Source organism: Neoarius graeffei, chromosome 6 (genome assembly GCF_027579695.1).
Source record: "Neoarius graeffei isolate fNeoGra1 chromosome 6, fNeoGra1.pri, whole genome shotgun sequence".
In the NCBI taxonomy this organism is placed as follows: domain Eukaryota; kingdom Metazoa; phylum Chordata; class Actinopteri; order Siluriformes; family Ariidae; genus Neoarius; species Neoarius graeffei.
In genome coordinates, this window is record NC_083574.1 from 1,016,948 (window position 1) to 1,042,268 (window position 25,321).

The 25,321-nt window shown below is 41.6% G+C and overlaps 2 protein-coding genes across 2 annotated transcripts; both read right to left on the bottom strand.

Annotated features, from left to right (window-relative positions):
- Positions 1-1,956: 1,956 nt before the first annotated feature.
- On the bottom strand, positions 1,957-12,356 carry LOC132887656 (ADP-ribosylation factor 5-like). The gene is made up of 6 exons (XM_060923128.1): positions 12,174-12,356; positions 7,317-7,397; positions 5,001-5,110; positions 4,194-4,265; positions 3,972-4,097; positions 1,957-3,880 (listed from the first exon to the last, which is right to left on the bottom strand). Exons 1-6 carry the CDS (start codon positions 12,238-12,240, stop codon positions 3,794-3,796), a joined length of 543 nt encoding a protein of 180 aa, XP_060779111.1. The 5' UTR covers positions 12,241-12,356; the 3' UTR covers positions 1,957-3,793.
- Positions 12,357-13,062: 706 nt separating this feature from the next.
- Positions 13,063-24,586, bottom strand: ric3b (RIC3 acetylcholine receptor chaperone b). Its single transcript, XM_060923126.1, has 6 exons — positions 24,381-24,586; positions 17,609-17,811; positions 17,070-17,151; positions 16,447-16,549; positions 16,156-16,301; positions 13,063-15,052 (listed from the first exon to the last, which is right to left on the bottom strand). Exons 1-6 carry the CDS (start codon positions 24,499-24,501, stop codon positions 14,640-14,642), a joined length of 1,068 nt encoding a protein of 355 aa, XP_060779109.1. The 5' UTR covers positions 24,502-24,586; the 3' UTR covers positions 13,063-14,639.
- Positions 24,587-25,321: the final 735 nt, after the last annotated feature.

The following is a 25,321-nucleotide window of genomic DNA, read 5'->3' on the forward strand; positions in this document are numbered from 1 at the left end:
TTCAGTACTAGAAAAGCACTCGGAGAGCGCAGACCAAGAATCCTTTAAAAAAATCCGGGATCCAGAAGGTGATCTGGATCACCGCCAAAATTTAATGGATTGTTACTTGTGCCCAGTCACACATCTGGAAAAAAATTTCAGAGCAATCCGTTCATTACTTTTTCCGTAATGTTGCTAACAGACAAACCAACAAACAAACGCTACTGAAAACATAACCTCCTTGGCGGAGGTAATAATAATAACTAGAATGCATTTCCGGAGAAAATGTGAAAGTGTCCTTGCTCAGGTGCGCCGCCATGGCGACCCAGCAAGAGAGGCGACCGCATGCCCACATGACAAGTTTTGTGTCAACACGCGAAAGTTTGGCCAAGACACAAGGCGGCTTCTCATACGGAGATGACAGGCTGGCAAGGTTCTTTACAGGGATATCACCCAAAACACGTTTTTGCTTATTGTGGCGCCCCCTAGTGGCCAAATGACACCAAATTTGATGAGGGTACATGAACTGGTGCCTAAAGTCTCATCTCATCTCATTATCTGTAGCTGCTTTATCCTGTTCTACAGGGTCGCAGGCAAGCTGGAGCCTATCCCAGCTGACTACGGGCGAAAGGCGGGGTACACCCTGGACAAGTTGCCAGGTCATCACAGGGCGTGCCTAAAGTCATCTCAACAAATATGGTCTTGATACGTCAAAGCGTTTCTGAGATATGAGCCAAAATAGGTTTTTGCTAATTGTGACGCCCCTAGTGGCCAAATGACACCATGTTTGATGAGGGTAGTTTGGATGGTATCCAAAGTCATGCCACTAAATATGGTCTTGATATGTCAAAGCGTTTCCATGATATGAGCTCACTTCCTGTTTGGTGGCTTCATCATCGATTTTGATTGGCTGCCATGGGCGAACGCTTCGACATATGAGAGCGAAACGAATATCATTCATTAGGCACGGACTGGAGAGCATGTGTGCCAAGTTTCGTGATGATCGGACAAAACATGCGGCCAGGGTCTCTCTACCTTCACTTTGGACAAAATTCAAAATGGCGGAAAATCTAATAAGGCGGAGAATGACGTCATAGGGTGCGTTGGAATCGTCTAGCTCCAAGGATTCCAACGGCACCAGACTTATGAAAATTGGACACACGGATCAAAAGGTACGTGCACGAACGCATGTAAGACTGTGATCAGTTGGTGGCGCTAGAGCGTGAGACGTACCAACATGAAACTTGATGAAATCAATCAGGGTCCACTCCTCTATCAGTGCACCACATTTCATGACTTCACACCTTACGGTTTGGCCTACAGAAGGAAAAATCTGTTTGTGTCACGCGCCCATTCATTTCAATGGGGAAAAAATTAATCCTTTAAAAAAATCCGGGATCCAGAAGGTGATCCGGATCACCGCCAAAATTTAATGGATTGTTACTTGTGCCCAGTCACACCTCTGGAAAAAACTTCAGAGCAATCCGTTCATTACTTTTTCCATAATGTTGCTAACAGACCAACCAACAAACCAACCAACGCTACCGAAAACATAACCTCCTTGGCGGAGGTAATAAAGGAATTAAAGTTGATGTTCTTTAATAACTTAAAAAATGCTGCTAAATTGCTGTGATGTAAAAGGAATATAACACTTGGGTATGTGCTGTTGTAGGACAATAATCAGTGATAAAGTAACTCCTCTCCCTCACACAGTATATATAGTCAGTGCTTACATCAGGGATCGCTATTCGGCATGAAAATGCAAACCAAGCACCAACATTTTCTCATCAGTGACTTAACAGAGATTGATGTTATTATGCTGCCGTAGGGAAATCTGCAGGATTTAGAAAATTTTGTTTTTTAAATGCAGGAACAGCAGCAGCAGTGATTTTACTAACCTGCTTTATTAAAAATCCTGATGAAAGGGATACATGACTGGAAGGCTTCTCTATATGCATGCTGCTGCAACGCTCAGGATTGTTTTAATGAAGTTTTATTCTAAAACAAGACCGTACATACACATACACACATCACCTGATAAATGAAAAGGAAAGTGTGTGTGGAACACACCTGAAAGGGCCACACTACATTCAACAGAGGAATTCAATCACCCCCCCACCAAAAAAAAAAAAAAAAACCCAAAAAACCTCAAATGTGAACAGCAGCACTTGAGGAACTCACATTAACACCGATAGCAGAGACACAGAGGACATGAACTAAGAGGAAGACAAAAAAAATGTACAGCAGAAATGAAAAAAAATGATCCTCGCGAGCTGATCCACTCATCACTCAGGAAGTTTCACATTAAACCTCAGACCCTGGTTTAAGGAAGTGAACAGGAAATAAATTCATATGAAGTTGATTCAGTATGGAATGTTAAGAGTGCAAAAAAAAAAAGACTTGATTTCATTTAAAAGTTCTGGTGGCCTTCAGACGCTTCACAGCTCCAGTTATAAACATCATTAAATGTGTTGCTCTAATCCACAGAGCTGGTGTCTTCCTCCAACAAACAACTTTTATTACACAGCTGTTTAAGTCTAAAGCAGAAACATCTGGGCTGTAAAAAGAACAGAAACCAGCTGCACCAGCTGAACTTCAACTCCACCCTGAGACATGTGGCATCCATTTATACTGAAATATTTATGTGTTGAGTGATTGTGGTAATAACGTGTTACTTGGTGCTGCATTGTTATTCTGGTGAGACAGTAGTGGTTATGCATCACTCTGATGTCACGGAGCAGAGCAGATTGAGTAAACGCTGGACTCAAAGTCCCAGAATGCACTGCAGCTTCACGATTCTGCGAGTTAGTGATGCAGGAGACGATGAACGATGGTGACGGTGTACATCCCAAAGCTGAAGTTCTGGAAGTTGACGCGTTTGAGCAGAGTGTACAGATGAGGAGGAGGAGGAGAGAGAGAGAGCTGGACAGACTGAAGGACCAAATATAATATGCAAATGTTTTAGGGCGGAGCTTTCCTTCAGGTTAAATTGTAATTCAGGGTGTAAACAGTGTTAAAGGTACAGTTCTTCATTTTTAAGTGTCTCAAGACGTTTACCATCCACATCATTTACAAAACCACGATTCATATGATATGGAGGCTGTAAATTAGCCCCACCCCCAGTGATCAAAAGAGGAGGGGCTGAGTTTTTGTATAAGCACAATTCTCCTGCAGTGTTTATATTTTAAATGAACAGAAAAAGCTTATTTGATGTAATTTCTTCCTGTAGAAATATTTCAATTCAAACAGCTAATTATCAACACTAATTGGTTAATGAATAAATAAACACTATTCTTACAGTATGCTGACATGAGTGATTAGAATTAACTAATTAGTTTAATTAACGAGGCCATATGTTCTTATAATCTACTTTGGTACAAGTGTATGCTTTAATAACTCGAACTTGAGTGACAATGCATATCTACAAAGTTCAACTGGTGCAACTTAAAACAGTCTTGCTGCTTTTTTATTACGTAATCAGTGCACTGTGTGCTGAACAAAAAGTGGGCGTGCCATGTCCATTTATAAGAAATCAAAGAAATGGATCAAGTGACTCCGCCCACCGTATCTCACTACTAAGAAAATAGATCACTGCAATAAAACAAAGCAACAAGTGACAGAGTACAGGAAATGAGAGAAAAAAAATAGAACCATGGTGGTGGTAGCGCTTGGTTCGTCTAGCCCCTCCCCCTACTTTTAGTCCCATACATCACACACTGATTCTTGAGAACAGAGTTCATAGATAGATCACCCTTTCAATCTCACGCTCACACGCACGCACGCGCTCTCTCGGTGTGTGAAGTGATGGACAGCACTAGTGTTTGGACAGCTCGTTGGATAACCAGTCCAGTCCTTCATACAGCCCGTGTCCTTGCGTAGCACACGTGGTCTGAACATACCACTGCAGAGACAAACACACACACAGTGAGAACAATGGGGCATACAGCAACGTGTGTGCGCGCGTGTGAGAGAGAGAGAGCGAGCGTGTGTACCGTTCGGCTGCGCAGATTCTGCAGGCCCAGTTTATCTGTGAGCTCACTGACTGGCATGGCGTTGGGCAGATCCTGTTTGTTAGCAAAGACCAGCAGCACGGCGTCCCTCAGCTCATCTTCCTGCAGCTGCACACACACACACACAAAACATTGTCATGGCACACTATTCAGCTGCACATCACTCAGTTCACACATTAACAGCAAATCTCAACCAGATCTCACCATCTTTGTGAGCTCGTCAGCAGACTCCGCCACTCTCTCTCGGTCGTTACTGTCCACCACGAAGATCAGACCCTGAGGAGAAACCACACAACACAGCACATGGGTGGAGCTATAAACCGTGCAGGTCCATGATTGGCCGAACCACAGTTGTCTGGATAACGATGAAATCTCTAACGAGAGCATCTTTACTCGCGGACGCTGACGTTCGGTGCAGTGATGACTATTTTAATTCAGAAAACTGTGATCAGGGAAAAAACAAAAAACCCAGTGATCACACAAAACCTGGTTTCAGATTTGTTTTAACTAATGTTTTCTTATGACAGATATTAACTTCGTCTTACATTTCTTACTCATCTACATAATCCATAAAACCCAGCCCAATCAGCTCCCTGTTCATTACACACACTCACTACACAGGGTACAACGCACCAACCCGTACAGCCCGTCTAATCTAACCCCATGCACAATTCAGCCGTTTTGTTACACTATCAGTACAGTCGCTAAGATCAAAAGTATTGGCACCCTGGCTGTGTTTAGGTCACTCATCTTTAGGAAAAATCTGCGGTGACTGCGTGATCAAGTGAAATTTGGAGACTCCGATTTGTCAACCTCCAGAGAAACTCCTCCTACTTTTACAGAGACTACACACAACCGTTTCAGATAAAAGCACCGTTCTAATAAAATCACTTGAACATTTAAAAACATGCTCAGGTTCAGTACCCCAGAACACACCCCTGTCTACGTCTCCTCACAACTGAGGAGTGTAAAAGTTATAGCACGTGAGTGGCCACGTTCTGATGTCAGTACCTGTGTGTTCTGGAAGTAGTGTCTCCACAGAGGACGGATTTTATCCTGCCCACCAACATCCCACACAGTGAAGCAGATGTTCCTGTACTCCACAGTCTCCACATTAAACCCTGGAGAAAGGAACAAACACACACTAAAGCAACTGTAACAGCACGGCTGGAAGACGTGAAAAATAAATCATATCACGGTTCTTATTTCTACGATACGTGACATAGATTTGCTCACACACTGCCAATAATACAGTAGTGTGGCATGGTTATGGATAATACATTTATCCATTATTAATAATAAATAAAATCTAAAAATGAATATGTAAAGACTGCAGAGAGCTGAGGAATTTCTAAACACGAGTTCAACGGCGACATCTAGACGTGTTTGTTGCTCCACAGGGAAATTGCACAACAGCAAACACAATGTGATGAAATGAGAGCAATGAAAGCTGATCACACTGTTTACACACCGTGTGGCGCTGTTCAAGTAAAATAATCAACCACAGAGTGGTGTGATGAAGTGGAGTTACTGTTACCAACCTGAAGTTGATTATTTTCCTCTAACAGCACATTCCCAAGTGTTTATTCCTTTTACACCTCAGCAACTTAGCCACAATTACAATATTTTATTTACCAAAGAACACTTTTTTTTAAACATTCACAGTTGCATTTAATGCTCATGAAACAACTCACTTGTGTTATAAACAGCAGCTATAAACACTTGTTCCCTCACAAGAGTCTCTTTATTCTCTCAAAGTTAATAAGACAAAAAACCCGTAACTTGTTCCATCGTGTTCCTGAGAAACTGTACAGAAGTGTAAACACGTCTCAAAAAAGTTGGGACAAGGCCATGTTTCCCACTGTGAGACATCCCCTTTTCTCTTTACAACAGTCTGTAAACGTCTGGGGACTGAGGAGACAAGTTGCTCAAGTTTAGGGATAGGAATGTTAACCCATTCTTGTCTAATGTAGGATTCTAGTTGCTCAACTGTCTTAGGGCTTTTTTGTCGTATCTTCCGTTTTATGATGCGTCAAATGTTTTCTATGGGTGAAAGATCTGGACTGCAGGCTGGCCAGTTCAGTACCCGGACCCTTCTTCTACGCAGCCATGATGCTGTAATTGATGCAGTATGTGGTTTGGCATTGTCATGTTGGAAAATGCAAGGTCTTCCCTGAAAGAGACGTCGTCTGGATGGGAGCATATGTTGCTCTAGAACCTGGATATACCTTTCAGCATTGATGGTGTCTTTCCAGATGTGTAAGCTGCTCATGCCACACGCACTAATGCAACCCCATACCATCAGAGATGCAGGCTTCTGAACTGAGCGCTGATAACAACTCGGGTCGTCCTTCTCCTCTTTAGTCCGAATGACACGGCGTCCCTGATTTCCATAAAGAACTTCAAATTTTGATTCGTCTGACCACAGAACAGTTTTCCACTTTGCCACAGTCCATTTTAAATGAGCCTTGGCCCAGAGAAGACGTCTGCGCTTCTGGATCGTGTTTAGATACGGCTTCTTCTTTGAACTATAGAGTTTTAGCTGGTAACGGCGGATGGCACGGTGAATTGTGTTCACAGATAAATGTTCTCTGGAAATATTCCTGAGCCCATTTTGTGATTTCCAATACAGAAGCATGCCTGTATGTGATGCAGTGCCGTCTAAGGGCCCGAAGATCACGGGCACCCGGTATGGTTTTCCGGCCTTGACCCTTACGCACAGAGATTCTTCCAGATTCTCTGAATCTTTTGATGATATTATGCACTGTAGATGATGATATGTTCAAACTCTTTGCAATTTTACACTGTCGAACTCCTTTCTGATATTGCTCCACTATTTGTCGGTGCAGAATTAGGGGGATTGGTGATCCTCTTCCCATCTTCACTTCTGAGAGCCACTGCCACTCCAAGATGCTCTTTTTATACCCAGTCATGTTAATGACCTATTGCCAATTGACCTAATGAGTTGCAATTTGGTCCTCCAGCTGTTCCTTTTTTGTACCTTTAACTTTTCCAGCCTCTTATTGCCCCGTCCCAACTTTTTTGAGATGTGTTTCTGTCATGAAATTTCAAATGAGCCAATATTTGGCATGAAATTTCAGAATGTCTCACTTTCGACATTTGATATGTTGTCTATGTTCTATTCTGAATACAATATCAGTTTTTGAGATTTGTAAATTATTGCATCCGGTTTTATTTACAATTTGTACTTTGTCCCAACTTTTCTGGAATCGGGGTTGTAGAAAATTAATCACCATGTGACGACCTGTTAGTGTAGAACTGTAGAGAATTTTCCTGTAATGTCTTTGCAGTAAATGCTAAACTCACCGATAGTTGGGATCGTAGTCACAACTTCTCCAAGTTTCAGTTTGTACAATATTGTGGTTTTACCTGCAGCATCCAGACCCACTGTAACACACACACACACACACACACACACACACACACACACACACGATTAAAGCTTCATGTGCTGCCATTTTCCCCAAGGACACACTTTCATCACCATCACTCACTAACACCTGACTCTGAACTACACGGATGTGTATGTAATTGTGACATCAGTCCAAAAACAGTGATCAGTTTAAACACTTTAAAATTCCTTTCAAACGACTAAGAGCCATGACTTCATTTTGTATGTTTACATTTTTTCTTCTTCCCAGAATCAGTAAGTTCAAGGGTGAAGGGTTTATAATGTGAATGTTTTCCAGCTGTAGAAGATCTCTCACCACTGCATGCACCTTCACCTGTCCACTTTAACCAGGGTGGCAGTGCTCAGTGCGTGAGGCTCTGGGTTTCTGATCAGAAACTTGAGGGTTTGAGCGCCAACCAGGGCTCGAAATTAACTTTTTTTTCTTTGTGTCCCCCAGTGGTCCCGAATTCTGTGTTGTATTGTCCCGAATGGAAGCAATAGTGTCCCCATTTTATTCCTCTCTGAAATAACCAGTGGTTAATATTATCATATGAAGTTACTATTATATTTGTAACTATACGATTTTGAACCCTTTATATCATTTTTACAATAAGTCACAAAACACAAGTGACACATGTCCAATACATCATCTACTTCAAAATTACAGTTATTGCATTTTCAGTTTATTAAACTTTGGCGATCTCACTGTATGAATAGATACCTGTTTATTTAAAGGGGCCAACTAGCTCATTCAGAAAATGTTTCAACTCCCTACATCTGCAGTACACTTTAGCTGAAAATAAGACCCCTTTTATGTTCGTTTCATCTACTTATACCTTGAATATCTGTTGGCATATATAAGGCCAACTTATCATTTTCACCATTACCGTTATCCATTTTTATGTAATATACCTGTTGCCCCATTCAGAGATGTTTTGAAAGCCATCAGCCATACCATCAATGGATGAAATGCACATCCATGTTGCAAGCAGTACAATAGAAGGTTTGACCCAAAAAACGAAATATTTTAATCCAGTCTACAGTGTAAAATAAAGGAAAAACGCCATCCAATCATATCGAGGTACCACCTCAAAATGATTGGATACTGACACGTCAATCAGACTGAAGCCCACGAGCAGCCCCTCCCTTCTGTGCGTGTGTGTGAGAGCGAGCAGAGTGTCACACAGAGCGCAGGATTCTCTCAGTGCGCTCCTTCCAAACAACGGGGATTTACACGAAAACGGAAGGAGATAGTCACAAAATTCTTTCACAGTGAGTGCCACAAGGCTCTCCTGAACACACGGATGTAATTTATTTTGTCTGTAGTGTAAAAAATGAGGTCACTAGAGCGAGTTTAAAACGAGTGACTTTTCTGCCACGTTTATAATGGGAGTCTTTGAGGCTGCGCGGCTGTGCTCTCGTTACTTTCAGGCTTCTCATTCAAAAACTGTAAATCCTATCGCTCAGGGAGACACATTGTGTGAATCAGGACAAGTGTGGCTACTACTTTTGAGAAAATTGTGTGTGTGGAGTGAAAATTGGGGCTGAAAACACAGTTTAAATGAGAAAGTTTGAGCTATTTTTCCAAGCTCTCTACACTCTAACTTAACGAGCTCCACTGGTGTGTAACGCAATAGACACCCATTATAAAGCCGGACTTTCTCAGGCTTTATAAGGGGAGGAGGGGTGGAGACGCGGGGGGTGGGAGTGTTTCTTTTCAAAATATGGCTTGCGGGAACCGTTATTCCAAAATCTTGTACTGCACCTTTAATGTAGAACTTTTTTTTCTAGATCTATTTTTTTTCCATTGTCCCGGGATTGTCCCAGATATGATCATTTTGTGTCCCGATGACATTTTTTATGGTCCCCGGGACGTCGGGACACCGTTAGTTTCGAGCGCTGGCGCCAACACCGCCAAGCTGCCCCTGCTGGGCCCTGTAACCCTCTCTGGTCCAAGGGGCGCTGTATCATGGCTGACCCTGACCCCAACTTCCTGTGATATGTGAAGAAATGATTTCTCTGTGCAAATAAAGATTGTTTTCTTTCTGATGGAGACGGGGTATAAAGATGGAATTCTCCATCAGTCTGAGAGAGTGACTTTCCTATGAGCCAATCACATGACTGCTGAAAGTCAGTGACTCACACAAACTCCACCCACTCACACATGTATAAACTCCAACCATTTATACTCAGGGACAGTCCCGGTGTCCGAAATCGCTCACTCGTTCACTACTCCCTCCTTACTATATAGAGGACTATATAGTGGGCTCACTGGTAAAAGAAAAAAAAAAGAAAAAAAAATGCTTTCGGACACTCGTCTGTCACATTGATATTTACGTCATTACTGTCGCACAATTAAAACGTGCCAGATCAGTCGGCTGGTGGGTTTCAAAATAATAAATACATGCGTGTGTTTTTGTGATAAATCCATATTACACTGAGCGCATTTCCAACATTAATCAATACAGAGTAGGGGTGTGCAAAAATATCGATACGGCGATATATCGGGATACTTTGTCTTCCGATTCAATATCGATACTCAATTTGAATATCGATATTTTTTCAAATAATAAATCATGTTTCAGACGGGTTGTAAATCCAGTACGACTTCCGCACCTTCGCTCCGCGAGGTGTCGCTGTGCTGCTCCCTCACTGCAAGGCACTCTTCGTCTTCTCTTTTTTCCCCGGCGGTTGCAGTGAGGAAAAAAAAACAAGCAAGCATGGCTGCTAACGTAAACCTAGAGACGCCGCCGAACTTTAAGGCAGATGTTTGGAGGCACTTTGGATTCCAAAGGAAAGGAGAAAAAAACAGTGAGCTGGACAAAGAGTACGCACTCTGCAAAACCTGTTTCGCTCCAATTAGATATTCAGGTAACACAACAAACTTGCGAACTTACTTAGCACGACACCACCCCGACATATTAGCTCAGCCAGAGCCACCGAAACCCGACCCGAAGCAAACTACACTGGACAGCGCCAAAGTCCTCCCGTCTACTTCAGTGATGTGTGACTTACTGTAACTGTGAACTTAATTTTGTCACTTAAGGCCAAAGGCAAGAAGCTGCACTTTATCTTGCATTTTCAATTTTAGTGTGTGTGAGACACTGCATTTTATTTTGAGTATTTACTCTAAGTTCAGAAGAAACATGATTCACTGAGGTTTCAGTTCAGTTTCAGTGTGTGGACACTGACCCACACTGCACTGTGTTTCATAATTGTGCTCAGGGAGACTAAGATGCCCACTGCACTTTTCAATGTGTTTCAGACAGTGTGTTGTTCCTGCAAAATAAGCACAAGTTAAATGTTCTCAGGTATATGTTCTCAAGTTTACAAAGAACAAATTGATATTAGTGTTAGCACTGAAATGTCTGTGCAGTCTGCAGTGCAAGTTTTAAGTTTTCGTAAAACAATTTGATTCTGCTTGTTAAGCAGCACTGATGTGTCCATGCTTACAGAAAAGTTGATAATACTAGCACAGAAATGGGAATTTTCTGTATGTTGTAGTGAAGCAACTCTTGGTTTTGCCAGCAGTGGAATAGAGACAAATATATGTCTGGCAAGAGTGTGCAGTTATGTATGTGAAATGTAATTTTACAGTGGTCAGTAAATTCTGATTTTCTTCAGTGACAGATATTGTGATGTGGTTGAAATTTCTTGCAATATATCGATTATCACAGAATTGCTGTACCGTGATATTATCGTTATCGTGGGCAAAATATCGCCATAGTATCGTATCGTGAGGTATCTGGTGATACCCAGCCCTAATACAGAGTACTTTGTGTCTGCTGCAGCTTTCAGTTCTTTTAAATCAAGGCCGAATCCTTTCTTCTTTACCGCTGCCTTTTATTCAATCAAACTTGAGACTTTTAATTTGATTCCTTTCAGTGCGACCGCAATGCATGATGGGATATATTGTTTGGTTAGTGACCGTTGGTTATACGCTACTTTTCATGATGCATTGTGGGATACTTTGAGTGCACTATTAAATAATCCACACTATTGTTTTGGACAGCGCTACAAAATGGCGTCCTCACTATATACACAGTGCATTATACAGGGTAATACACAGAGTAAGGAGCGATTTTGGACACAGTGAGTGCGTAAAAGACGCACAGCCAAAAACAGCAAAAACATGAACCATGTTTACAGCTAACGAGCTGCTACTGTACAGGCAAGACACGCCCCTTGGGGCGGGGCATTTACACCTTCGAGAGCATTTAATTGGGAGAAACAGAGACCAGTACAGGACGCGTCATCAAGACATTTTAATTGTTTTCCCAGAAGTGACAATCTTTCTAAAAGCTTGAAGGAAAGTAAATTACTTCTACAATATTTTTACCAGTAAATCAGCTACAAATAAAGCAGCTGTTAATGTGGGATTCAATTTTAGAGTCACAAACTTTGCATCAGGACAAATTAAGTTATTAAAGGTTTATTTATGAACAGAGACAGTGTAATACAAACACACCCTTTTAAACAGGTTTATTAAAACAGCATTTAGATTAAATAATAATAATAATAATAATAATCACATTGAGAACCGTATCTTTAACAATTAGCTCGTCAGTTTTCAGCCAGGACTTTTAATTCGCTTAAAATATTTATGTTTATTTTAAGTAACCACACGGAACCGGGGGCAGATATTGATATTTATCTTTTTCTCTCTCCAGGCTGAAGAAAAGAAAGCGTTTCCTCACAGAATTGTGAAAGCTAGGCTAGGCTAGTTTAGCTAAGTGTCTGTGTGCTGTTAGCCGGTGAAGCTGCTCTCTCACCCATCAGAATTCTCATCTGTTTCTTCCCGAACAGTCTCCCGAACAGAGAGGACAGGGTCAGCCCCATGCTGAGAGTCCAGTACACACACTTCTCCGCGACCGAACCGGAACTTTCACCAGAGGCGCTCAGTGTCAGTCAGCCTGCTGCCGGATCTGGCGCCTGCGCACTGCCACGTCATTACCGCTGCGTGGAAGAGATGACGCAACTTCCGGTGAGACGCCACTGCCGCCTCCTTCTCTGTAACTTAACACTTTCATTAACTTTAACAGCATTAAATTAAAGTCCGGGCGGCGCGGTGGTGTAGTGGTTATCACCCGCCTCACAGCAAGAAGGTCCGGGTTCGAGCCCCGTGGCCGGCGAGGGCCTTTCTGTGTGGAGTTTGCATGTTCTCCCCGTGTCCGCGTGGGTTTCCTCCGGGTGCTCCGGTTTCCCCCACAGTCCAAAGACATGCAGGTTAGGTTAACTGGTGACTCTAAATTGAGCGTAGGTGTGAATGTGAGTGTGAATGGTTGTCTGTGTCTATGTGTCAGCCCTGTGATGACCTGGCGACTTGTCCAGGGTGAACCCCGCCTTTCGCCCGTAGTCAGCTGGGATAGGATCCAGCTCGCCTGCGACCCTGTAGAACAGGATAAAGCGGCTACAGATAATGAGATGAGATGAGATTAAAGTCATTTATAATTTGAAAATAAACCTCTACAGCGCCCCCAGTGGACAGGCCCTTTAAGGCTGTAAAGATGTCTTTCTTATAACAAATTTTTCTATTGTCGATTATCACGTGTTGAGTAATTTCTAATAAAATTCAAATTGAGATATTTGTAACTTGTTTGTTTATTCATAAATTAGATGAAGTAACATAATTTCAGCCAGCGGGTGTTGAGGAACTGTTTGCTAGCTGAGTGCAATGGCGCCCCCTGGTGGACACTGTGTGTGTTTACTACTTTATTCTCAAAGCTGAAGACACTCAGGCATGTAACCTCGATACGGGAAACGATTTAAACATTGCTTTACCGAATCGTCTAAAAATCCACTTCATGCGAATGTAGAAAATTGCGATATTTGAGGTTTTATTTTTCAAAATTAACGTGTTTCCATTAATCATTTTAATTACACTCTTTAATCAGGTTCAGCTTTCAAAAATCCAGCATGAGATCCAGAGCAGAGCTTTAAAACATCCCTGAGCTACAGGTTTACAATCACCACATCTAAAACCAAACAAAGCCCAGCATCTCTCTCTCTCACACACACAAACACACTTGCTAGCTCACTGATACGAATCGCCCCTGGATGAAGGCATCAATCATATTTATACATAAAAAATAATAAATAAACATATTATATTCCACCTAATGGATTCACTCCATTGTGTGTGTGATGTGGTGATGAAACACTGAGGAACTAATTTATTATCCATCTCCAAGTCATGCTGATGTTGAGGAGCTTCAGTGTTCATCCTGAATTTAAATCCACACTTCTGTTTCTGTTCTGAGGTCAAATCAATAAAATACATTTTTAACATTCATCTGTCACGTGTTTAACTGCACGACTGTCCCACTGTCGCGTAGGGGTGTAACGATACATCGTGACATCGCAATGCAAAACTCTGATGACGTGTATCGTGGTCACGTGACTCCCCCTGCAACTGTTCATTCAGTCTGTACAGGATGCAGTTGCACGGTTTGAACAGCAGGGGTCGCAATCTGCACATAGTCAACTGGTCACGTGATCCTGCAGGATGTTTTGTTTACAATATTTTACTCCTATTTGCAGTATTTTTTTAAATTTACTTTTATACATACAAAAATGCACATTGTTTATTATTTAAAAATAAAAAGGAGTCTTTTCAGTTCAAAATTTTCTTCATTTATATTTTGTTTAGAATATTCTCAGAATCAAATCAGGAATCGTGAATTCAGTCTCCTGACCTGATAGTCATGAATATTCATGAGCGGAGAGTATCGTTACACGCCTACTGTCTTAATGAACTGCACACAGAACAGCAGATCCACGCCCACTGTCCTACTGTTCTTCAGTGAGGGGGCGGGGCTTAAGCTGATCTGATCAGCCAATCTCAGTAACGCTGTGACATCACTACACTTTACATGCCGCTTCTGACTCGCTCAGTGTAACTTCTCAACCTGAACTGTGAGTAATGTGCTGAAGGTGATCTCCCAAGGTTCTTATTGGTCAAGTTTAAATTAAGCTCCGCCCTTTTGTGACACAAGTCATAATGAATAATGGGTCTTTCAGTTCATCACTGACCATTTCCTGACAGATGTGTCGTCTTGACTCAGTGTTTTAAACGTTCTCTGTCAGAAGAGTTTGGAAGGTAAGCTCAGGAGAGATCATCACCACGTGAACGAAAATTAGACACGTGATTTTAAGACGTTTGGTGAAAGTGAAGCAGCATGCAGAAAATACAACAAGTGCAGAAATAATAATATTTTCAGGAGCAGTGTTTGGAGCCATCAGTGAGAAGGTTCAGTTCCTCGGGTGGTTCCTCTCCTGCATCTGATCACACGGCCTCCTGAAAGTGACGTGTTCCAGGGCTGGGCTTCAGACTGCTCCATCACCTCTGTACACAGCTCCTCCTCTCCATCACCTCCTGCATCACTACACTCATTCTTCTCACAGCTATCTGTCTGTCTGTCTGCTCGCGCTGTCTCCTCCTCACCTATCTGTCTGTCTGCTCGCTCTTTCTCTTCCTCAGCTGTCTGTCTGTCTGCTCGCTCAGTCTCCTCCTCCGCTGTCTGTCTGTCTGCTCGCTCAGTCTCCTCCTCCGCTGTCTGTCTGTCTGCTCGCTCTGTCTCCTCCTCAGCCGTCTGATGGTGGACGGTGCAGCAGTGAGAACTCCAGGGTTTCAGCATTTCCTCAGGATCATCTGATTAAACACAGCTTCATCAGCTCATCATAAAGTTTATAGATTATTTACAGGAAAACACTTTTAAGTGCAGTGTAGCTCCGCCCTGTCAGCTTTATGCCTTAATAAGGAATGATAAAGTAACTGTACGATATTTTTATGAATCTTAATTTTTTACAGTCACACTGGAGTGGCTTTTATTTATTTATTTAAAACCTCCACAAATACAGCAGTAACAGTGGCTCTGATATTCCTGAAAACTTGTCGAGTTATTCAAGTTATATAAATAACATATAGATATTCTATAATCTGTTATCTATTTATTTACAAACTCACTAAAAACAATTCAAATATAATGAAGACGGTCTAAAATTATTGTTTATTATTATTGTTATTATTATTATTATTGCTTATTGTTATTGTTGTTATTATTATAGTTTTATTTTATTTATTTATTTTTTATTTTTCTTTTGATCATTTGTCTTTTAAATATTGACTCTGTACAGCACTTTGGTCAGTGTATGCTGTGTTTAAATGTGCTATACAAATTAAACTTACTTACTTACTAAAATTAAAAATTGAGAAAAATGAATTATTTTGTGTATAAAATGATATTTTATCGTATTATTACTGCAGTGATGTTGAAGTTCAGTCCTGTTTGTGCTTCTTGTCACTGGATATTTATTGGTGTAATAAAACTTTTTTTTACACACACACACACACACACACACACACACACACACACACTGTATATATAGGATATTACACAGCGGTGTGAAGATGTGGTTTATCTCTGAGTGGTGAATGTACAGATCACGAGTGAGTGAACAAGTGAAAATATTTTAAAACATGAGAAGATAAACTTCATCTCTTCAAGCCAATGTGTGATTTTCTTTTTATTATGGGATATCAAGACAGTCACAAAAAAAAGTCCCCAAATTTATCAAAACAATTAATCGATTTCCTCACGAGTCACAGATAGAGATTTATGTCACGGTTTTAGTTCTCCATGTCCCGGATGGAGCTTGTATCAAAAATGTGAGTGGCGTATTTCCCACTAAAACACTCGTGTCTATATTTGTATATTAGAGAACAGAGCTGTGGGTGTGAGTGTGTGAACTGACCTGTAAACTCCTGATCACACTCCGGGTCCAGCGTCTCTGTCCCAGAGGGAATCCTGTCCACTAATCGTCCCTCCTGCATCACTCGAGTGATCACTCTGAGCTGGAGCAGCAGCTTCTCCTCCTGATCCACACTTACACACTCCTCTCTACAGCACACACACACACACACACACACACACACACACACACACACACACACACACACACAGCATTAAAGCACATCAGAAGGGGAATCAGAGATATGGTCAGTGTGTGTGTGTGTGTGTGTGTGTGTGTGTGAGAGTTTCAGACCTCAGTGTGTTTCCGCTCTGAGCTTGAGCTCTTGATACGATTCTCTCCATCACCTCCTCCGTCTCCTTCAAACGCTCCTGCAGCTGCATCAACTCAAAATCCGCTGAGGACAAAAATCACATCACATCCTGAGTCTTACACCAACAGCGTATAGATACACACACACACACACACACACACACACACACACACACACACACACACACAAATACAGTGTGTGTGTGTATTGTACAGTATCTAACACTACATTAGAGCTGATGGTTGCGTACAGAGGGACAAATGTTCACTAACTCCACCTCCACTCTGTCAGACCAACCACTGCACACGGAGATCGGAGTCAAAGTGTTAATTTGTAAATATTTGTACAACTTTTTTAATCGTGTTTTTGCACGTCTTCATCTGTTACTCAGGTGAATTTCTACAAATATCAGAGAGCAACATTAAACTGTTTTTTTCCTTTTAAACCAAACTACGTTTTAAAAACCTGATGTTCTCAGTATAAAAACTGATGATGAACGAGTGAGTCGGTGTCGCTCCGTCTCTTATCTCATGTGCAGATCTTTGAGCTCATCTAAAAGTTATCTTCCATTCCTTCTTTTATTTTGTATAAATGTGAAGCTTACTGATTTTTCTCTTCATGTTTTCTGATCTTGCTGCAGGAAATCTGCTCTCGTGAGATTTACCCGTTTTCCCTCGAGATGTGATCTGATAGAGAGAGAAAAACAGAAATTAAACACACACAGAGCTGGGCCTCGTCCCAATACTGTGTTTAACACACTCTCGTCCACTTCCTCTTAACTGAAGAACACAGTCCCATTCTTGCTCCTGTAATTTACCCAGAATGCTCTGCTGCACTCGGACACAATGACTGTTTCTCAAAGTCAAGGAAGGATTCTTTAAAGGCTGGACCTTCTGTAAAGGTGTGTCCTTTATACTACGACAGTCATAATATACTGAATTGTAACCCCTGTACCGTGATACGTATCGTATCGCCAGGTTCCTGCCAATCCGCAGCCCTGAGAGGAAACAGCCGTACCTCTGAAGGATCGTACTGACCAGGAAACATCCACAGGTTTGAAAAGGGGAAAGTTCACTCTTACAGGAGAACTAAAACAAACACTTTAAACATGTATCTAATAAACACTCCGTGTGTGTGAGAGACCTTGAAGATGATGTAGAAGATGTAGAGCAGGATTCCGAATCCGTATACAGGAATGATCTGTCCTGCCAGGTTGGATTTTCCCGCTGCCGTTGTGCTGCCTTTAGCCCTGGCGATGGCCTCAGGGTGATGAGCGCTGTTCCCTCCTGCACCTCGGGGGGGCGATGGCACTGATTTCCTCTGCAGTACTGGGGGGAACCTAGCTTCTGGACACACACACACACACACACACACACACACACACACACACACACCATTACTGTGGTCCTCTACAGCATCATCAGTATGATGGACAATAATTTCTTGAACATTTCTCTAAAAGTTGTAGTGACTGTCGTGGGGAGTGCTAGAGATAGATGTGTGTGTGTGGGGGGGGGAGGCACAAATGTGTCTGAGAGTGATGAAGCAGTCATGTGACAGGGTCATGTGATTTGTTGTAGTCTGTGATGGCTGATGGGAAACACTGTAGTTAATATATAAACATTCTTTATCCCACAGTCAGTTCTGGTCCACTTGGTCGACTGGTCATACGGTGATCCTTGTGACTCGAACAGCACTGGGATGTTTCTCTGTGTGTATCACTCCGCAAGTCTGTGTCCTGAACAGAAAACTCCACTTCCTAGTTCTCTAATTCCTAGTTACTGCTCATCCCTTTCCCACATCCTGTTAAAGGTGGGACTCTGACTCCTTTCCTCCTCCTCATGTTCTGTATAAAGTGTGTGTGTGTGTGTGTGTGTGTGTTGATCCTCCTCTGAGCTGAGTGATTGGTAGGAACAGAGCCGGAATCAGCGTCTGTGTAAAAGGGACAGGCGGCACGGCGGGACAGGGGTGTGGCACTTTAACACTGACGGTCTCCTTTCTGAGAGCAGTATAATAATAATAATAATAATAATAAGTTAAATTTATATAGCGCCTTTCAAGAAACCCAAGGACGCTTTACAATTATAGACAAGAAAAAAAGTAAATAAATAAAAAATAACAAACAAACAAAATAAATAAATAAATAAATAAATAATTAAAAGTAAAAAGTCCACCAAATAGGGGTCAGGATGTCAGTGGTGCAGCAGCCACAGTCCCACCAAAAGGCGCACAAAAACGAGTCCCACATCTCCAGCACCGCCGCCGTGACGCCGTCAGCAACATCGCTCGAACACCACGCCATGGATCCACAAAGCGAGCAGAGAAGCACCGCCATGCAGAGCGCTGGTATGTCCAAACTGCCTGCACAGCCGCCGCGACACCACCGAGCAACTTCGCTCAGAACATCACGCCAAGCATTAAAGCACAGAGCGCTGGACAACCACGATGTAAAATGAGCAACGAGCTCACTGCAGTCCACAGCTGGGAGCACAGGCATCACCCACAGCGAACCAAGGCCTGGAGGGAACCGACGCCCAAAACTGGGTCCGGAGCTACACCACCACCGGCGGACAAAACACTCAAACAAACATCAAACTACACAAACACACAGAAAAAATAAATAAATAAAATGAAAATAGAAAAATAAATAAAAATAAAATAAAAAAGCTCTGGTGAATTCAAACATCATCTACGGCATCTAAAATCCACAAGTTTTTCTGTCTCACATCACTTCCTGTTTCTCTTCACTTTCTACTCCAACATGTTTCTGATCCACAAACATGCTGCTCATACAAGTCTCTCCATCCACTCCTCTCTTTCTCATTACCCCCCCTCTCTCTCTCTCCGTTTGCGAGTGCAGTTCACAAGGACACAATCGTGTTATATACACTATATTGCCAAAAGTATTTGCTCACCCATCCAAATTATCGGAATCAGGTGTTCCAATCACTTCCATGGCCACAGGTGTATAAACTCAAGTACCTCGGCATGCAGACTGTTTTTACAGTTTGGAGCTGCCCCTTCTTCTTCCAACATGACTGTGCACCAGTGCACAAAGCAAGGTCCATAAAGACATGGATGACAGAGTCTGGTGTGGATGAACTTGACTGGCCTGCACAGAGTCCTGACCTCAACCCGACAGAACACCTTTGGGATGAATTAGAGCGGAGACTGAGAGCCAGGCCTTCTCGTCCAACATCAGTGTGTGACCTCACACATGCGCTTCTGGAAGAATGGTCAAAAATTCCCATAAACACACTCCTAAACCTTGTGGACAGCCTTCCCAGAAGAGTTGAAGCTGTTCTAGCTGCAAAGGGTGGACCGACGTCATATTGAACCCTATGGATTAGGAATGGGATGCCACTTAAGCTCATATGTGAGTCAAGGCAGGTGAGCGAATACTTTTGGCAATATAGTGTATATTGAGCCTGTTGCTTCCTTAAACCTGAATTATTTAGCAGAAGTGATCACATGATCATATGATGCTCAGTGACTCTGCTGTTGTGTTTAAATGAGCGCCGGCGTGATCGGGATGCTTGGCTTTCCCACGTGTTGACACGTCACCCTAGACGCCAACGCTCTGCTGTGACACGTCACACCTCTGTTTGCTGAACAGCAGCTCAGAGTGTAAACACACACACTGGAGCGGCTTCGTGCCGGATTTATTTGGTTCAGTGTAAATCACTAAAGCGGGAACACTGAGGTGCTTCTTTACTCCAATATTACAGAATATCTGTGTAAAAAGGGCTTCAGTTGTGTGAGCAACATCATCAGCGCACATGACAAACAACACCTTTTCAGGAACATTACTTTGACTTAAAATATGAAAACTTGTCAGATGAAGATGAAAAGGAAGAAGGGACACCAATTTTACCCGACGCACCTTTAACAGGAACGTACAAATCCAGGTAAGCTAACTGATGACGTGCTATAAAGTGGGCGTGGCTTCTTTGGGATCAGTTTACACTCAAGGAGCAAAAATAAACAGAACATTTGGCCACACTGTGTCTGAGATATCACTGACTCAGTATTAATTTCTTGTTGTATAAACACAAGCTCACACTCGCGCTCGTGCTGAATATCAGAATCTCTGTCCGAGTCACAGCCGCGCTGATGATCAGTACAACAGACCTCGAGTGTGAGCTCACTGAATTATGTGCTGAAGTTCTGTTTTATTCTCAGCCCACTCACCTACACTCAGAGCAGGGCTTTAAGATTATAACCATATTTATTACATGTTTATTACAAGAGAAATTCGAAAAAACATAATTATGATGATTTAGTATAAAACTGAGAATAAATATTCATGATGGAGAAGAGGAGAGAAAGTGAACAAACAACAAATAGAACAAATAACGAACTTAACCAAGGATTTTGTAGATGATGAAGATGATGATGGCGAAGAGCTGGATTAATAACATTATAATAAAGATCACAACATCTCAGAGTTACAGCGTAAAACTCTTATTCTCAAAACCAGAACTCAACAGTGCTGCTGTTTAATATTCACTGTTTATATTTCATATTTATTATAGAATAATTACTCTGTACAATAACACACACATACAGCGAAACACACATCAGTGTAAAGTGCCTTACTGTATCAGTGTATTTATATTTGCTTATAAAGACATAACTGTGATGATGATGATGATGATGTGGATGATGATGATGATGTGGATGATGATGATGATGATGATGTGGATGATGATGACGATGATGATGTGGATGATGATGATGATGATGATGATGTGGATGATGACGATGATGTGGATGATGATGATGATGATGATGTGGATGATGACGATGATGATGTGGATGATGATGATGTGGATGATGACGATGATGTGGATGATGATGATGATGATGTGGATGATGATGATGTGGATGATGATGATGATGATGTGGATGATGATGATGTGGATGATGATGATGATGTGGATGATGATGTGGATGATGATGATGTGGATGATGATGTGGATGATGATGATGATGTGGATGATGACGATGATGTGGATGATGATGATGATGATGATGTGGATGATGACGATGATGATGTGGATGATGATGATGTGGATGATGATGATGTGGATGATGACGATGATGATGTGGATGATGATGATGATGTGGATGATGATGATGATGTGGATGATGATGATGATGTGGATGATGACAATGATGATGTGGATGATGATGATGTGGATGATGACGATGATGATGATGATGTGGATGATGATGATGATGTGGATGATGATGATGATGTGGATGATGATGTGGATGATGATGATGTGGATGATGATGATGATGATGTGGATGATGATGATGATGTGGATGATGATGATGTGGATGATGATGATGTGGATGATGATGATGATGATGTGGATGATGATGATGTGGATGATGATGATGATGTGGATGATGATGTGGATGATGATGATGTGGATGATGATGATGATGTGGATGATGATGTGGATGATGATGATGTGGATGATGACGATGATGTGGATGATGATGATGATGATGTGGATGATGATGATGTGGATGATGATGATGATGATGTGGATGATGATGATGATGTGGATGATGATGATGATGTGGATGATGATGATGTGGATGACGATGATGATGTGGATGATGATGATGTGGATGATGATGATGATGATGTGGATGATGATGATGATGTGGATGATGATGATGATGATGTGGATGATGATGATGATGTGGATGATGATGATGTGGATGATGATGATGTGGATGATGATGATGATGATGTGGATGATGATGATGTGGATGATGATGATGATGATGTGGATGATGATGATGATGTGGATGATGACGATGATGTGGATGATGATGATGTGGATGATGATGATGTGGATGATGATGTGGATGATGATGATGATGATGATGATGTGGATGATGATGTGGATGATGATGATGATGATGATGTGGATGATGATGATGTGGATGATGATGATGATGTGGATGATGATGATGATGATGTGGATGATGATGATGATGATGATGTGGATGATGATGATGATGTGGATGATGATGATGTGGATGATGACGATGATGTGGATGATGATGATGATGATGATGTGGATGATGACGATGATGATGTGGATGATGATGATGTGGATGATGATGATGTGGATGATGACGATGATGATGTGGATGATGATGATGATGTGGATGATGATGATGATGTGGATGATGATGATGATGTGGATGATGACAATGATGATGTGGATGATGATGATGTGGATGATGACGATGATGATGATGATGTGGATGATGATGATGATGTGGATGATGATGATGATGTGGATGATGATGTGGATGATGATGATGTGGATGATGATGATGATGATGTGGATGATGATGATGATGTGGATGATGACAATGATGATGTGGATGATGATGATGTGGATGATGATGATGATGATGTGGATGATGATGATGTGGATGATGATGATGATGTGGATGATGATGTGGATGATGATGATGTGGATGATGATGATGATGTGGATGATGATGTGGATGATGATGATGTGGATGATGACGATGATGTGGATGATGATGATGATGATGTGGATGATGATGATGTGGATGATGATGATGATGATGTGGATGATGATGATGATGTGGATGATGATGATGATGTGGATGATGATGATGTGGATGACGATGATGATGTGGATGATGATGATGTGGATGATGATGATGATGATGTGGATGATGATGATGATGTGGATGATGATGATGATGATGTGGATGATGATGATGATGTGGATGATGATGATGTGGATGATGATGATGTGGATGATGATGATGATGATGTGGATGATGATGATGTGGATGATGATGATGATGATGTGGATGATGATGATGATGTGGATGATGACGATGATGTGGATGATGATGATGTGGATGATGATGATGTGGATGATGATGTGGATGATGATGATGATGATGATGATGTGGATGATGATGTGGATGATGATGATGATGATGATGTGGATGATGATGATGTGGATGATGATGATGATGTGGATGATGATGATGATGATGTGGATGATGATGATGATGATGATGTGGATGATGATGATGATGTGGATGATGATGATGTGGATGATGATGATGTGGATGATGATGATGATGTGGATGATGATGATGATGTGGATGATGATGATGATGTGGATGATGATGTGGATGATGATGATGATGATGATGATGATGTGGATGATGATGATGTGGATGATGATGATGTGGATGATGATGTGGATGATGATGATGATGATGTGGATGATGATGATGATGTGGATGATGATGATGTGGATGATGATGATGTGGATGATGATGATGTGGATGATGATGATGATGTGGATGATGATGATGTGGATGATGATGATGATGTGGATGATGATGATGATGTGGATGATGATGTGGATGATGATGATGATGTGGATGATGATGATGATGTGGATGATGATGTGGATGATGATGATGATGTGGATGATGATGATGTGGATGATGATGATGATGATGTGGATGATGATGATGTGGATGATGATGATGATGTGGATGATGATGATGTGGATGATGATGATGTGGATGATGATGATGTGGATGATGATGATGTGGATGATGATGATGTGGATGATGATGTGGATGATGATGTGGATGATGATGATGTGGATGATGATGATGATGATGTGGATGATGATGTGGATGATGATGTGGATGATGATGATGTGGATGATGATGATGATGATGTGGATGATGATGTGGATGATGATGATGTGGATGATGATGATGATGATGTGGATGATGATGATGTGGATGATGATGTGGATGATGATGTGGATGATGATGATGTGGATGATGATAATGATGTGGATGATGATGTTACCCTCCGCACTGTCTCTCCTTCCTCCTCCTCCTCCTCCTCCGGATAACAGCAGTTTGGGGAGCAGCAGAGCGACACATACACACACACAAGACACCACAGCCACCTTCTGGAACGTGGACATGATGAAGTTATTTCCGCTTTTAGTCTTTAAATTCTACAAAAAACAAAAAAACACAGAATGGGAGAAACGCTGCAGCTCCTCATCAGCGCGAGCGGACTCAGCCTCAGCCAAAAGGAAAACGAGGACCCTCACTACGTCATCGTGGATACCGGAAGTAACTTCCCAGAGGGTTAAAATAACGAGTTGACGGTCAGGATCATAAATATTTATTAATAAATGTAATATATTCTAAAGTTTAAAGATTCAAATACATACAAAATAAATACATGAAGCACTATAATGTGTGTTTATGCTTTATATTTGTGGAACTAGTTACAAAAATAAGGCAGTGTGTGTGTGTTCCGGTAGAGGGCGCTGCAGTACATATTTACATGTTTAATATTGCTCTCGGGCTCCCCCTACAGTTACCGAGTGTAATTCACTTTGTACACACAAGTCACCCTTTGATCTGCTCATGAACAGCTGGACGGTGTTTCAGTACGAGCTGAAGAAACATGTCGATCCACAAGGAAGAGAAATATTACAGCATTTTACACAAATATGAGTCAAAGTTTTGTTTATTGTGACATCATCGATAAACACTAACATAAAAAGAACAAAGGTTGAGTTTTGCTGAAACACTGTGTTTGCATTTTCAGGTCATATACACTGTTAGCTAAGGGTTTGAATGTGGAGTTTGTGTGGAATCAATATGATCTAGTCCCATATTACACAGAGGAAACTACTGGGCTACAGGAACACTATAGTTGTGTACAAATAAAAAAGTTAAAATGTAAACAAAACGTAAGGAAGGAAGCATGCAGTTCTTCGTTATGATAAA

What these genes read in the sequence shown, in the direction of transcription:
- LOC132887656 (XM_060923128.1), bottom strand. Translation starts at nt 12,240, where the DNA reads ATGGGGCTGACCCTGTCCTCTCTGTTCGGGAGACTGTTCGGGAAGAAA. An exon ending in GACTACGATCCCAACTATCG is followed by an intron (nt 5,111 to 7,316) that starts GTGAGTTTAGCA and finishes TCCTTTCTCCAG; the next exon opens with GGTTTAATGTGGAGACTGTG. An exon ending in CTGACGAGCTCACAAAGATG is followed by an intron (nt 4,098 to 4,193) that starts GTGAGATCTGGT and finishes GTGTGTGTGCAG; the next exon opens with CTGCAGGAAGATGAGCTGAG.
- ric3b (XM_060923126.1), bottom strand. Translation starts at nt 24,501, where the DNA reads ATGTCCACGTTCCAGAAGGTGGCTGTGGTGTCTTGTGTGTGTGTATGT. An exon ending in AAACATGAAGAGAAAAATCA is followed by an intron (nt 16,550 to 17,069) that starts GTAAGCTTCACA and finishes TTTTGTCCTCAG; the next exon opens with CGGATTTTGAGTTGATGCAG. An exon ending in GTGTGATCAGGAGTTTACAG is followed by an intron (nt 15,053 to 16,155) that starts GTCAGTTCACAC and finishes GTGTTTAATCAG; the next exon opens with ATGATCCTGAGGAAATGCTG.